Genomic DNA, 15,843 nt, shown 5'->3' with positions numbered 1-15,843 from the left:
AAGTAAGTCATATTTTAGAATTTATCTCACGGATTTACCAACTAAGATTGTAGTGATCATACACATGTTGTGTACTGTTCTTGGCCTATAGAAAATATGTTTTCCGCAATGTGGAAATTTCAACGATTACTGAAAGGATGTAGGTTTGTCTGTCTCTAGGTAGTTACAATAAACTGCACTCGTTTGGTAATCCATCTAATTTCCTAGACAAATGCATTTCCGTGGCACTAAACAGCCACATTTCTGCTAACGTTATAACACCTTGTTCGGCCAAAGGCTAAATCATTTTTCTTCTGTTTGATTTCAGCTGCAGCGGAAGCACAATGGTTTCCACACGACAGATGACCGGTTCCACTACTGAGGACACCATCCTTTACCTGTTTCGCTCATCGGCCACTAGTAATTCCTCCAGTCAGTTTTCCTCGAACCGGTCCACCACCGCTGCCGCTGCCACTGCCGTTCACCAGCAGAGCCATCAACAGTCGTGTAGTGCCACCAATGCAGCCAGCCCCAGCGCTGGGATGGCGCTGGTCGGGCTCAGTTCCCCGCAGCAGCAACTCCCATGTTCGCCAGGGCAGCCGGCTCTGAATCTGCTGGATCTACCGATCGAGATCCTGGGCCACATATTCTCCTACGTGGGCTATAAGAAGGTGGCACAGATGCGAGTGGTGAGTAGACGACAATTTATGATATCCTCTTATATCCTCTTATGTACAGTCTCAATGTCCACCGGAACGCAGTCGACTATTCTATGTAGTATCCATTTTATACTGTTCATGAATATCATTGATTTTAATTATTATGCAAATCTAGGGTTCAATTTTCGCACACTGACGTGTGAAATTGGCGTTGGGATAGAATAGCACTTCCAGTCCCAACGGTTGTATGACAAAAAAATGGAACACACTGCTGACGCCAGGCAAAAAAAAACTTTATTAGATTAGGTCGTTCTGATAAACGCGATGTGACGTGCAAATGATTGAAGAAAAATGAGAAAAATCACTTCGAGAAGCGATTCATTTCCGCTTGAAAATGTCATCTGCTATCCTCACTCTCCTGCGGGATGGAGTTGGAATGCTGTCTGCCGAAAAAAAAACGAAGAGAAAAAAGAACCTCCCCGACTGTACCTCAGTCACTTATCATGGCCTCTTCTCGGCAGAACGAGCACCAAGGAAAGTGGCAGCAAATCGTTGACAAATAAAAAGATGTGATTTTCTCATTTTTCTTTATATTTCCTCGAACATAGCATTTCAAAACTGGGTTTAAGGTTTCGAGAAGCTATAGGCTATTTATACATGATCGTGATACCCAGGTTAGCCAACGAGGTGGTACTGGGAAATCGAAAACTTAAATTGCCAGTTACCGCTGTTTGCCTGCGAACGGAAAACTGCGGCTGATTTAATAAAACGTGCAATTTTAGCTTGATTAGAAATTTAAATGACATGCAGTGGGAAGGAAAGGAAAACTACACGAATTGATCTTTTTTGTCGTTTTTTTTTGTGCGCAATTCACCTCTTCGCTTTTCTCGACAGTCAGTGCTGCTGATCGCTCGTGAGTTCTATCTGGCACAAACTGTCTAATTTATGTCTATCATTAATTTCAATGGCAATATCACGTTCGATTTTCTTTCGCTTCGAATCTCCTACTGGTCCGCACACTTACCAGCCAACCAACCAACCAGTGAACGCTCGATGAGATGACGGAATTGGTTCATACTTTATGTTTTACTAAAGCCTGGACCCGGTGGGCTGAGCATGAATGTTGCAAGTAATTCTTGATCTATTGATAAATATTGATCATTGGTTGTTCACAAAGAATGACAAGTAATTGTAGCTATTCTGAAATGTTAGAGTAGATATCAGATTGGTGGAAATCTTGTTTGCAAAAACAGTTGTATTTGTGTTGGGGCTCTTCAACGTCCGAATAGCGACTTTAGTTTGTGGAGTGGCTGCTTAGAGTGTCTGAATTTGAATGTGTTAAAAAAATACATCCGCATAAAAAATAGTTCTATTTCTATCGAACTATTAAATTTAACTATTAAAGCTGTAATTACAGTTAATTATTTTTGTATTTTGTTTTATCTTTTCTGAAAATTTTTAATATTGCAACAAAAGATAAAACAATTTTCGTTCCGCTATTGTGCTTTTAGTATTTAAAATAAAAATGTATGAACGAGTTCGTAAAAATCTTAATATCATCAAATTATGCTGAAGAATAACATTTAAACATAATCTACCATGAAAATTCCACCAAAACATTTCGTTGCTTTTAAAAAGGATGTACATAAATGTAATGTAAAACATTGTAATCAGTCAGTCACCATTTGCACAGTGATTAGTTTCGCTTACAAGTAAAAAGAACTTTCATAAAATCAAAGTAAGAGTTCTAAAATCAACAAACTTTTTTTTTACCGAGCTTACATCCATATATACAAAATATCTATACTGAGTTCAAATCTTTCGTATTTTCCTTTACTCTCCATTCGAAGGCGGTTATGAAATACGTTGCAGTTGGCAGTAACAACTTGGCATACATGGTTTCCTGGGACATATCGTTCCAAAAGTTGCTGGAATGGTTCCAAATTTTGGAATCCAAAATGTGTGCTTTCAGTTTTACAAAGCATGTATCTTCATATAAAGTAATTCAAAGGTTGCATCTCAACGGTTGTGATGATATGAAATGGGGTAAATTCTGACGACACCACTCTTGCGTTGCTTTTGACTGATAAAAAAGAGCAAATCCTGTTGTCAAGCAACGCTTTTAGCTCCGATTAATTGGCAGCATGAATTAGCAAATGATTCTCCAAAATATGTTCTATGTAGTATTTGAAGTTTCATTTTTAGTCCGGCTTCAATGGATACAAGATACGTTGCAGCCGATTATTATTGGTTGTGAGTGTCTTGTAACATTTTTCATCGTAAAAAGTATTTCACAGCCGTCGTGTCGAGGGGTCAGTCCCGGCGTAGTGGTTAGCATTCACGCCTCTCATGCCGAAGTCCCGGGTTCAAATCCCAACCCCGCAGAAGTCACGAATAACCTAAGCTGTTAAAGTGACTATAATCAGATTAAAAAAAACAATCATCGTATTTCGCAGCATTTGGAGGAATTCGACCGAAGATTCGTACAGAATGCCTTGCCCATAGAACTAGGATACTTGCAAGAGAATCTCGCAGTTTCGTTCCCGGGATGTCGGTCCTGGGCTGCCATTTCTTTAGCGTCCATGATTCATGTCCGTAAAGGCCACCGGGAGGATTAGTGTACTGTAATGTGCCAGTTTTGCGCGAATTTACAAACTACACGACTTAAGCTGGCTACGTATTTCGTAAGAAGCCCGATTCGCAGCTGCAATTCATCGTTTCACTTCGCGGCCAACATCGTTGTCATATGTAACGAGCGCACCAAGGTATATGAATTCCTCCACTACTTTATATCATTCCCCATTCAGCTGCACATCGGCACCAATACCATTTGGACTCCCACGTTCCCAGCAAGCAACCATGTACTTCGTATGGGTGGTGTTAATGGTAAGTTCCATTCTCGCAGTTTCCTATTTAAAAGCTCCAAAGGCCTTTTCCTCTGCTCTACGGTTGATGATGATATCGATTTCATTTGCAAAACTAAGAACCATGTGCGACTTCGTGATGAAAATTCCGTTCATTTGCACGTTTGCTCTTGGCATTGCACCTTTTATTTTGTTGTAGCCATCTAACGTCACGAAAGTGCCTGACACATGATTTTGACCCTTTCAGCGTCGCACGATTCAGCTCAACTAGTTTCATCGGAAAACGCTGTTGTAGCATTGTCTGCCAGAGCTCATTTCGTTAGACTGAATCGTACGGTGCCTTAAAGTCCTCAACCAGATGATGAGTCTGCAAGTTGTACTTCCGGAACTTATCTAGTAACTGACGCAGGGTAAATAGCTGATACGTCGTGGAGCGACTTTCACGGAAAACAGTTTGGTACTCGACAACGAAGGATTCCGCCAACGGTCTCAGTCTACAGAACAGGATAGGGGTGCGCACCTTATAGGTAGAATTGAGCAGTGCGTCGATAATTTTTACACTCGAGTGTATGTCCTTCTTAAGAATAGGACAAGTGCGGCGCTTCAACCACTCCTCCGGCATTTGTTCTTCCCGCGGATCCTGACAACGATCCGGATTGCTTCGCAGGGATCCCTCCGGATTATTATGTGCAGGGATGGTTCGATCACTCTGACGCAATTTTGGTTCATTACGTCCTATATATAACTTGAGGTAAAGATAAATTGATAAATCGAACTACAAAGAGACTTACGTAGTGCTACGTCATCTATACGGTCGTGCCTTGTGCACAACCCCTCTGATTTTTTCCTGTTCCTGCTGATCTCCGTGTTTACTTCATCATTTAAAAGCATTTTGAAGTGCTCCTTCCACCTGGCTACTACTGCCGTGTTGTCAGTAACCAGGTTGCCAGCACTATCATTGCACATTACATGCATTGCAAAATTCCTGCACTATTCTATGTCGAGATGTTCGAGATCCGCCAGGGAGCAGATAAGGACATGTCCCGCAGTCAGGTTGAGCTGAGTTGTAATTTTGGTTAGAGGTCCGAAATTAAGGTATTTCTCAAGTTGAGCTAAAAGTTTAGTTAGCTACTTAGCAGTTAAAATTGTAATTGTTCGATAATTATACTCACAGCTACGATTTTAAGAATTTCACAGTCGGCTCCCACGAACCGCCGAAATTGAGCGAGCGAGATGGAATAAACTTAAATTCTATGTCGGTACACCAATTTATTACAGAATTCTGCATTTGGTACGAACTGAACTGCAATAAATATCTTTTTCAAATGTTTTTTTGAAAAAAATAATTTATTTTTATAGTTTCCATAATTTTACATAAAACAGTTTGCATATCATTTTTCCCAGTTCTTCCAAAGACAAAAAAAAAACACGAGGTTTCGTCTAGTTATTATTAGTTAACTAAGTTGACCCGTCGTGGCTAGCCACGATACCAAAACCTTTGAAAATGTAATATGGTATACAATTCAGTAGCACGTAAAATTTATTAGAGGAACAGCTCTCAAATTGGCAACCTTCTATTAATTAAAACACATGTACTCTACAAAGGTAGCAGATGGGGTTTAGATAAAAGTGCAAAAATCTGCCAATCGCGAGGAACGTGCTGCTCGAGGGAGAACATATTGAAAAAGTACTCAATTTTAGAACCGTGTCTCGATTCGGTATCGCTAAAATTATGATTGTAGAAAATATCGATTGAATTATACCGGGCAGACGCTTGCTGTCCAATCCGCTATCACTCGTTGGACCACAACTACAAAAACAACCTTCGTTTTAGTAAACCGGACAAACTCTTGAATTAATTATTTGTTTAAAATCGAGTCGTTGCAATACAAAATCTTTGGATATTGGAGATTTCGAAGGCTTTTTGCGACCTAGTTCTTTAAAAAATTAGAATACTTTTAATATACTGGAAATAAAATACTTTACAGTAAATGTTTAAATGTTTAAGTGTCTGATAATCAATTATAGCTTGATTAAATCGTAGGCTGTCCTGCATGCGATGTGATGTGGCGTGTGATGAGCCAAATCACACGTTTACTCCATCAATCTCAAACGGTTAGCGTTTGCTTCAAAATTTTGTTTTAAAATCAAATGTTTTTATTCAAGCGTAGGACTTGTTGAAATCAGTATCGCATTATGTGCAGCCCATGAAATTGTCTATTTCACCCATCCACCCACTGACTGAAATCATTGTTACGTTCACAACGCGTGTTGAAGTCTAGAAAATTGTTTATTTAACAGCTTGTTTGGATCTAGCGTTACAGTCAGACACAAGGAAACTATATATAGTAATAATTGTTAGTTTTCCAGCCATAACCCAGGAACAAAAAGTAAAACTATTGTGAATTTTTTTGTCATTAAAAGATAATAAATTGGTGAATAAAAAAATTATAGGTATATTGAATATTTTCTAAAAACTATAACATAGTTTATTCGATTTTTCTTTGGTATTTTCCACAATCGTGAAAAATTCTTCACACAAAAATGTTCGACTCATGCACCAGCATTGGACCAGCATTGGACAAAAGGTAGGAGTCAAAATGACTACTTGTCAAGCATAGTTATCAATACCCCCCCTCCCCCCCCTTCCTTTCCGTAAAATTTCACTTGAAGTTTTCTGGATAAACGAGAGACATCGAATTTTTTAACGGTTGTTTTCATTAACAAATTCATAAACAATGTTCGTATGTGAAATTTGATGAAATTCTGAGATCCTCCGACCCAAAAACTGTACAGAAGTTATAAACAAACTCCCTTGTAATTGTGTCAAATTCTCATGAAACTAATTTTTGACCGAAACTCTATGCATATACCTATAATTTTATATATTTTAAAGAATTTAGATCAGATAACAGAGAGAAAAATAAGTCATGAATGACTTCTGGAACCTCGGAACGGACGTGTGATTGAAATAAAGCAGAAAGGTTGTCTTATGAATAAGAAGGTATGATTGTCATAGGACTACGTAAGGGAGATTTTTCCATAGCCTCTTGAAAAAGAGATTTTTATACACTTTGAAACCTGGACAGTCAATATTGCGTAAGAATCAAAACAATATTGTATTCTTCTTAGACCATCAAAACTATCAATTATTATTCGGGATTATCATAAAATCATGAATTCTCATGTTCTTTAGGACACATGTGTTAAAAGTGGTTATCATTTGATCATGTTTTTGTTAGGCAAGCTATTTTTTATATTGCCAAAAACGAAAAAACTTTTGCCAGACACAAAATCAGGTAATGCCACGTTCGAAAACTTACTTCCGCTGTATTTACTCCGTTCCATTGCATAAATGAGCTCGACCAAAAAAATATCTAGAATATTCAAATCTTTGAAATAAAATTGTAATGGAAATAATAAAATAGTCAGACCTTGACACCCAAGCAGCACAGTTTTAGCACTTTTTGTTACGGTAACTTATTTATGACTGAAACTAGTCATATACCGGTTGCCACAACTGGTTTGTTACATCTATGCTAGTAGGGCAGTTGTATTATCTGTGATTGGAAGGATGGGAAAATTATTTCAAACACTTCAATTGAAAGTTTACAAGAGCGAGGAAGGTCAATTTTCTTTTCATCAAACGCACGTTTGTCTGCAGCTGCCTGACAATTGTCAAAAAGAAAACTGCTTTCCAACTATTCAATCGTGGTCCGTTTCGTCCGAACATGTTTCATCTCTTTCCTGAGCAACAATCGCCTAGGCACACATATGTAGAGCAAGTAGTCAGACCGTGTACAATTATGTCATCCGTGCTTGGGAAATGCCGCCCAGTTAGCTTCGAGGTACGACGCTGGTCTAACAAGCTAGTCGTCTTATGTTCGAATCTCGGCTAGGCGGTGCTTGCTAGTTAGAGTCAGTAGGATTGTTGCACTGGCCCCGTAATTTTCCTGTACTCTAACAGCCGGCTGCGAAGTCTGTCGATAAAGAAGGGTAATGTCTAAAGACGGTATAAACCCATGGCTTTGCTTTTGCTTGGGAAATTAAAAAATCGTGAAAAAAAAGTCTTTAACAAAATTTTCAAAATCGAAGAAATTGCTTTAATAGTTATCTAACTGGCATCTGTGCTAGTAAATCATCTAATTTGATTAACGAATGTACGCTGAAAATGTCAAATTTATCAATAACGGGCACTTAAAACTAATAGTTTTCTTTATTGGAGACGATCTCTAAACGATTTTCAAATCGATTAGTGTCAAAATATTGCAAATCGGTCTTTTCATGACGCATTTTCGGATTTTTTGCAATTTGTGATAACTTTTAGAAATAACAGTTTTATTATTTTAACAGTACGCTTATACTATCTCTATCTGTGGAAGACTCGAAACGGTGATCTGTTCCAACTTGTTTTACGCTATTCTCAATTCATATCTCTATCGATTCAATGAGTGCTCCGATAACACCGCTCGCCTGGGTTGGCTGGTTGGTTGCAGCAAAATTGCCATATCTGTGCACTGCTGCCGCTTCTACCGTCAGACTACTTTTTGTTGTTCAACCCAACAGATTCCACAATACCTACATACATGCAGCGAATGTTTATCCTTTTTCCTAAGCAAGCTTCTTCGTTGTTGCATGCATCAGTTTTCTGCGCGAGGAAAAAAAACAAAATAAACTAGCTCTTTTTGATAGCATCGATTCTACCGGACGACAACGTTCCTGACGAAAGGCCGTTGGAAAACAAAACTTGAATCCCTCCCTCGGTGGTTTCCTTCCCTGCACGGCATACATATCCCAGAGCCTGCATGGCATAATATTGGAATTGCACAAAGTCAGCGCTTTTTATTCACGGTATCCACGCGAGAGCGCGCAATAGCGAAAATAAGGGGCGAAGGAACCCATTGAAGTATGCTGCTGCGAGTTTATAGAAGCTGACGCGATGATGCTTTCTATATACAACAGCGATGTTCTCTGTGTTCAGGGGCATTGTTACGTTATAACTTTCGCGATAGCCGCCCAATCTATTGCCGAATACCTAAACCACAACGGTCGATGCTGTGTGTCGGGCCGAGTCTATTCGGGGCGAATCGAATTGGGTTAGCTGGGGTAAGTGCGCTGGCTGCATGCTTTCCCGCAGATGTGGGCAAGCTTTTGAACCTACAGGCCTCTGGCTTCTACACAGTCTAATGCTTGCTACAACCATCACGATTCGTCTGATTTCGGTCGGTCGTAGTCATCCAGGAAAACAATTACATCTCGTTATCTCTCCTACTCTACCCACCCGATCTCGCTTCGGAGTGGTGAACCATTGTTATTGTCGATAACTATTGTTATGGCGATAACTATTTTCAAACTACTTAGGAAAAGTTTACTCAAACAACAAATTGCACAAACATAAATAAATGTTTTTACGAAATCAGTCCGTGCTACAGATTTTATTACCAACCTACCTACCTAGTTGAATATTGCTGGTAAATGCTTTGTCTGAGCTAGGGTTTTCATCATGACAAGATAAATTCCATTCAGTAGGAATTGTGTGATTAACAAGCTAGTTTTTTCACAATGTCATGCGGAGCTGTAATTCTAATCAATGCTTAATAAAGCAGTTTAACATATTATAAGCGAGATATAGTATCAAAACGGTAGGGCACGGAGCCTTAAAATTACTCCGAAAACAAAAAGGTACAGCACAATGGCCAATATTTAAAAATTTGCATTTGAAAATACTCCGGCGTAAACTCTGCTGACGTTTGGTATATTTTTAATGCTTCCAAAGTCAGCGCTATTGCCAACCCTAGCCCCCGGGCACTTGTGTGTATATCTCGATCTTCACAAACATTTTCCGACGCGAGCAAAATTAGCAGTTGCCTTATTCCGTGGCAGCACCAGCTAACCCATCATCATGCCATCGGAGTTTGGAATTAGGTTAACTAGCCTATTGTCGGTTGGAGCGCTCCAGCCGGCATTAAGCGGCAGCAGCAGCAGCAGCACCCTGGTTTTGTGCCAGAAATTGCGGAGGGCGCTGAAGGGAAAAAGGCGATTCTCGAACTCGGCTTTCGGTTCCGGCGGCCGTATGCGATGTGGTGGTGGTGAATTGGTGATGGTGATGGTGGTGGTCGTGGTGGCAGCGTTCGTTGCGCGTGCCAAAACACAAGCAGCTTCGGAGAAGCGAAGTGAATCTGAGCCAAATAACAACACTCGCGGTGGGGTTGTCAGCCACCGAGCAGAGAACCCACTGGCAGGCGCAGCGTGCCCGGCCCGGCGTGAAATGCTCGATGGAGCAGCGATTCTTAATTATACCTCGTTGGTTGGGTGTTTCGTGAAAAATCGTCAAATTTCCTTTCTTTTTTCCCAGTCTAGTTCGGGTTGTGCTACGTTCTGGCTTGCGAGCGTTTTTTTTTTGTTTATTTGTACCCTGTGGAAGTGGAAGTAAAGAAATTGCCATCCTTTCGTGAAGAGGGGGTAAGGGAAAGGGTGCTCTAATTTGCTCCATTATTTTTCATGCAATAATAAAGCAGTTTAAAACGTTTCTAGACATAAGGATTAAGCGAATGACTTTTTTATGTTGTTGGAAATTTTCATATTTAAAATAATGAACTTGATTCCAATACGTGTGATTTTTACTCGTAATTGGTAAATTCGCTTAGATTTTGAAGAAATACGGCACTTTTAATTTTTATAGTTATGTAGATCTTATTCATTGTTCAGGTGTGATCATTCAGTACTTATAACGAATCTCATGTGAAGGGTCTGATTTTACAACAATTTGTAGTATTTATTCCCATATTAGAGGGCCCTACTACATGCGTAGCTCGCCATTCGAACTTTTATCGCAAACTTCCAAAGACTGGTTTTATGTCCTGTGTGTAACAACTTGTTTGCAGATATTTGTTAATTAAAAATCGGCCGAAATCCTGGGTGCACAGTAAGCTTTCCTCTTTTCATCTCAAAATAATTGTTTTCATGACATCATTTCTTTAGTACAAGTTGTTTGGCTTCTCTGAGAATACTCCTACCAAGCAACAACACCGCCATAAAGCAAAGTTAATAGTTGTAGAAACATGTAGAAGTTGTAGAACATTTAACAAATGTACATATCAAAAAAATACACAAAAAAGTTATGTCTGCGTGGAAGTCGTTTACTGCCTCAATCGGGATCTGTGCTGAATATTGCTTTAACTGGTCGATTTTACGACACCGGACACCGAAGGAATAAGCGTCCTATTGAACGCAAAATCCATACAGAGTTTCTACGGCACCTCAGCAAGCTGCGTAATCTGTAGAAGGGTCTAACAGCTGCTATCTGTCTTTTTACTTCACGGTCACTAACGTATAAATTCATTGGCCACTTCAAAGGTCTCTATCACCCCCACAGTTTCAATACCCGGAGAGCTACCGCACGCTCTACCACCCACCATATACCTACTTTGTTTTGATAGAATTTATGATAAGCCCAATGCTTGTAGCTTCCTTGTTACGATGTGTATACGTCGAATAAGAAACAAGTGGACGCAATCTACACGGACTTGAAGGCAGCTTTTGATCGGATTGACCATTCAATATTATTGCATAAACTTTTTCGACTCGGTGCATCCCAGCAACTAGTGCAATGGCTCACCTCGTACTTGCGTGACAGGGCATTGCGCGTGAAGCTTGGCTCTTGTATTTCTGCGCAATTTACCAATACCTCCGGTGTTCCGCAAGGTAGTAATATGGGACCACTGCTTTTTTCACTGTTTTTCAACGACGTCACGTTGCTCATCGGATGAAGACTTGTGTGTGCTGATGATTTGAAACCGTTTCTACCTGTTCGAAAAACTGATGATTGTCGCCACCTGCAAGAATTATTTGTTACATTTGTTGATTGGTGTAAACGAGACTGACTCACACTAAGTGTGTCAAAATGTGAGGTGATACGCTTTTACCGCATTAAAAGTTCGTTTCTATTCAACTATTGGATTGAGAGGTCTGAGCTGCGCAGAGTAGACCACATTCGTGACCTTGGTGTGTTACTTGATACTAAGATAACATTCGACCTACACCGTGAATCGATTATTTCGAAGGCAATGCGTCAATCCGGATTAGTTTTTAAAATTGAACGAAATTCCAATGATCCGCATTGGCATTGTGTTAGAACTTTTATCTCTATTGGACTTTCGTGCTTCGCAACGGATTCTACGTTCCATCGGCTTACTGCAAACTCCATTCCACCGTACCGTCTTTGGATGTAATGAACCTGTTACTGCATGTGTTAGAACATTTTCTAAAGTAGAAGAATTGTTTAATTCCGACTAGCCATCGCATAAATTTGTACAGATGTTAAGAAACATCAGAGTAATTCTTGCTGAAACGGGACACGAGGTCTTCAAATATTGGAACTTTTGCACTTAATTGGTTGAAAATTGTTAGAAAATAAGAATTACTCTTTTGATACCTCGAAATAGTGGACCCCTCGTTTACCAAGACCTAACAGTTTTATGTACACGATTGAAATTCAGAATATTGTGAAAAGTAAGCTGTCACAGTAAGAAGTTTTACAATGCTTGTACAGAGATAGCACGAGTTAAGTTGGATAGTTCCAATTTGCTCTCAATTAGACGCGAGATGACAGACGCCGACTATAGATTGTCAGGAATATGAAAACCCCGGGGATGTAGGAGGATATGGAGGTGGCGCAGTACAAACGGAAAGCGAAAGTGGCGCAGGCGTATGAACCACGAACTGCAGCACTACTTAGAGAGATTCTCAACGTCACCTGGCAGAAGTCGATTGACCACGTCGCAAGAATGCCGGGCGGCAGCGTTGCCAGATCAGCGGTTTTCCCGCTAGATTTAGCGGGATTTCAAGTAGGACAGCGGGACTTTATAACCAAACAGCGGCTAGCGGGAATCTAGCGGTTTTCTTAAATAACTCAGCGGGATTTTAGCGGGATCTCGATTTAGCGATATTTGGTAGGCTGACTGAAGAGAGAAGAGGCTGAAATAGAAGTTGATAACAAAAAACAAATTGACATTCTAATGTTTGCTCATGCATTGGGAGATCTTTCAGTATATTCTGTTGATTAGAAAACTCCGTGGTTTTTGCCTAGAATGGGATGAGTTCTGACAAATACTCATTTGAACTTACTGAAAAAGAAGACCAATCCGTTTTGCGTATTCCTAATTTTTCCACAAATTAATTCGTTGCCAATAATGGCAAAATCCAACTGATTCATGCATTGGAAAATAACACTTATGTATGCATATACATCATAGTTTGTTATAAACCCCAGCATTTGTATGATAACAAAACCAAAACAAATCGGTGCTAAAACAAAATATAAGCGAGAACAAAGAGCCGATGCGCTTTACAGATATTTTTGATTTTTGGATACTTACAAAGATTGAAACATATCTTCTTTTGTCACTGTTTTGTATAAGAAAAAGGCTCAGTAATAGCTAAGCCCATATCAAAAGATGCAACAGCAGATTCAAATACTGCAACGAACACATGCAAATGAGTTTCAAATAAATACGGCTGAGCTGGCCTCAGAATCCGATTTTAAGTTGATTGAACTTTAAGTACGGTCGTTAACCTCTCTTCTTCTATAAACGGTCGTTAACCTGTTGATCCGAAATCTCCCTCAGTACAGTGTTCCGCGAGTGATAAGATATAAAAGTCACCAAAAACCATAACCATTTGCCAGCGTTGCTGAAATTCTGCATGATTTTTATCATAGCTAGACACAGAAAAAGAATTTGTGCTAAAAGCTTCTTTCGAAATTTTCGCCTGTGTTCTTAGTCTCTTTAATCTTATAATTCTTGCGAAATTTCGTAGTAAACTGTCATCATATGAGGGATAACAAGATATTTATTTTCTATTTCCTGAAGCCAAAAACTTCGTCAACATGAATGCAGCAAATTTGCAAAATGTTCATTTAATTGCAACCTCTCAATTTCAGCAGATCATCTTAATTTCAAATGCAAGCCTTGCTAAAATGAATATTTTTTATTTTTTATTCTGCACCAGAAACGAAAGAATAATATGACTTGATTCAGCGGGATTTCTAGCGGGAAATTGACTCAGACAGCGGGATTTCAGCGGGAAATCAACCTCTGGGCAGCGGGAAAATGAGCAATCCACCTGGTAACACTGCCGGACGGCTGTGCAGCGAAATCTTCAGGAATTTGACTGGCACCAGGAATATGGGAACCCACTATGCTAGATGGTTCGACCAAATTAAAAAATAAGCAAAAAACTTTACGGTAAAGGAAGAAAACAACAAAAAATCAACAGTTCCCAATGTTATACAAACACCACACAATTTATTCATTCACTGTTCTATTCAATTCTATTTATTGTGAACATTTAACGCCAGCCTCGGTTAGATCTCGCGCGGCTGAAACAGCAAGACGTCGCCGCAAACTACGCGCGCTCACTCAAAGCTGCGCTGCCGGAAGAGGACGAGCTGGACGAAGCCCTTCTCGAGAATTGTTGGAACACTATCAAAACAGCCATCAGCAGTGTAGCGGAGAGTTCCACCGGGCATGTGGCCCGGAATCAGCGGAACGATTGGTTTGACGATGAATGTAGGAGGGTGATAGATGAGCAGAATGCTGCGCGGGCGGCCAAGATGCGCAGTGCCACACGTCAGAACGTGGAAAGACACAAACAGAAGAAGATGCAGCGAAACCAAATCTTCCGGGAAAAAAGGCGCTACCTGGAAGAGCAGGAATATGCAGCGTTGGAGCGGCTGCATCGTTCTCAGGAAACGCGAAAGTTCTACCAGAAATTGAACGGATCCCGCAAAGGCTTTGTGCCGCGAGCCGAAATGTGTCGGGATAAGACTGGCAGTATTCTGACGGACGATCGTGAGGAGACCGTCGATTCGACGAACACCTGAATGGCGCCCAGGCGGAGAACCATGGCGGCGGGGAAAGCGATTTCGACGGTGCAGCAAACGGGGAAGAGGTGCCAGCCCCAACGATAGGCGAAGTTAAGGAGGCCATCATGCAGCTAAAGAACAACAAGTCAGCTGGAAAAGATGGCATCGAAGCGGAGCTTATTAAAATGGGACCAGAAAAGCTGGCCGTTTGTAGTCGGTGAACTAATAGTTAGAATTTGGGATACGGAACAGCTACCGGAGAAGTGGAAAGATGTGGTTATCTGCCCGATCTATAAAAAGGGCGACAAGTTGGACTGTGAGAACTATCGAGCGATCACCGTTCTCAATGCCGCCTATAAAGTGCTGTCCCAAATCATTTTCCGCCGTTTATCACCAATTGCGAATAGATTTGTGGGAACTTTCCGCCGTCTATCACCAATTGCGAATAGATTTGTGGGAACTTATCAAGCCGGCTTCGTCGAAGGTCGGTCTACAACAGATCAAATATTTACACTGCGGCAAGTCCTCCGGAAGGACCGTGAATACAGAGTTCCCACGCATCATTTATTCGTTGACTTCAAAGCCGCATATGATACCAACGACCGGAAAGAGCTATGGAAAATCATGGACGAGAATAGCTTCCCCAGGAAGCTCATCAAACTGATTAAATCTACGATGGATGGTACACAGTGCTGTGTTCGGAATTCGGGTGGATTGTCAAGTTCATTCGAATCACACAGAGGGCTTCGTCAAGGTGATGGTCTTTCATGCCTGCTGTTCAACACAGCGCTACAAGGTATTATGAACCGAGCGGATATCAACACGCGGGGCACGATATTCAACAAATCTAGTCAATTCGTCTGCTTTGCCGATGACATGGATATTATCGGTAGAACATCTGTGGCGGTGGCTGAACAGTACACCAGACTAAAGCGCGAAGCTAACGTCTAAAACAAAGAACATGCTGGCCAGCGGAACCGAGGCCGAACGACACCGCTTGGGCAGTAGTATATTGATCGACGGCGATGAGTTTGGGGTAGTCGATGAATTTGTCTACCTTGGCTCACTGGTAACGGCGGATAATGATACCAGCCGTGAGATTCGGAGGCGTATTATCAGCGGAAGTCGTGCTTACTATGGGTTCCACAAGCAATTGCGGTCGAGCAGACTAAGTCCTCGTACAAAGTGCACCCTGTACAAGACGCTTATTAGACCGGTTGTTCTCTACGGGCATGAAACGTGGACAATGCTCGAGGAGGACCTGCGAGTGCTCGGAGTTTTCGAACGACGAGTGCTAAGAACGATCTTCGGCGGCGTACAGAAGAACGGAGTATGGAGGCGGAGGATGAACCATGAACTCGCACAGTTTTATGGTGAACCCAGTATCCAGAAGGTCCGGATAACTACCCTGCAAAGACGGTGTTCGTCTCAAATCCGGTAGGAACAAGACGACCAGGAGCGCAGCGAGCAAGATGGT

General features: G+C 41.0%; 1 protein-coding gene across 2 annotated transcripts in view; it reads left to right on the top strand.

The window, feature by feature from the left end:
• The window catches only part of LOC128734027 (uncharacterized), a 206,407-nt gene that overhangs the window by 87,659 nt on the left and 102,905 nt on the right, over positions 1-15,843 (top strand). For both annotated transcript variants that reach the window (XM_053827993.1, XM_053827992.1), the window contains exon 3: positions 308-668. In XM_053827993.1, the coding sequence (XP_053683968.1) occupies positions 324-668 (345 nt within the window). In that variant the 5' untranslated portion in view covers positions 308-323. The remainder of the gene's footprint in view (positions 1-307; positions 669-15,843) is intronic.

The sequence above is a fragment of the Sabethes cyaneus genome, chromosome 2, assembly GCF_943734655.1.
Source record: "Sabethes cyaneus chromosome 2, idSabCyanKW18_F2, whole genome shotgun sequence".
Classification (NCBI taxonomy): Eukaryota; Metazoa; Arthropoda; class Insecta; order Diptera; family Culicidae; genus Sabethes; species Sabethes cyaneus.
The sequence above is the reverse complement of the archived record's forward strand: the minus strand, read 5'-3'. Positions and strand labels throughout refer to the sequence as shown.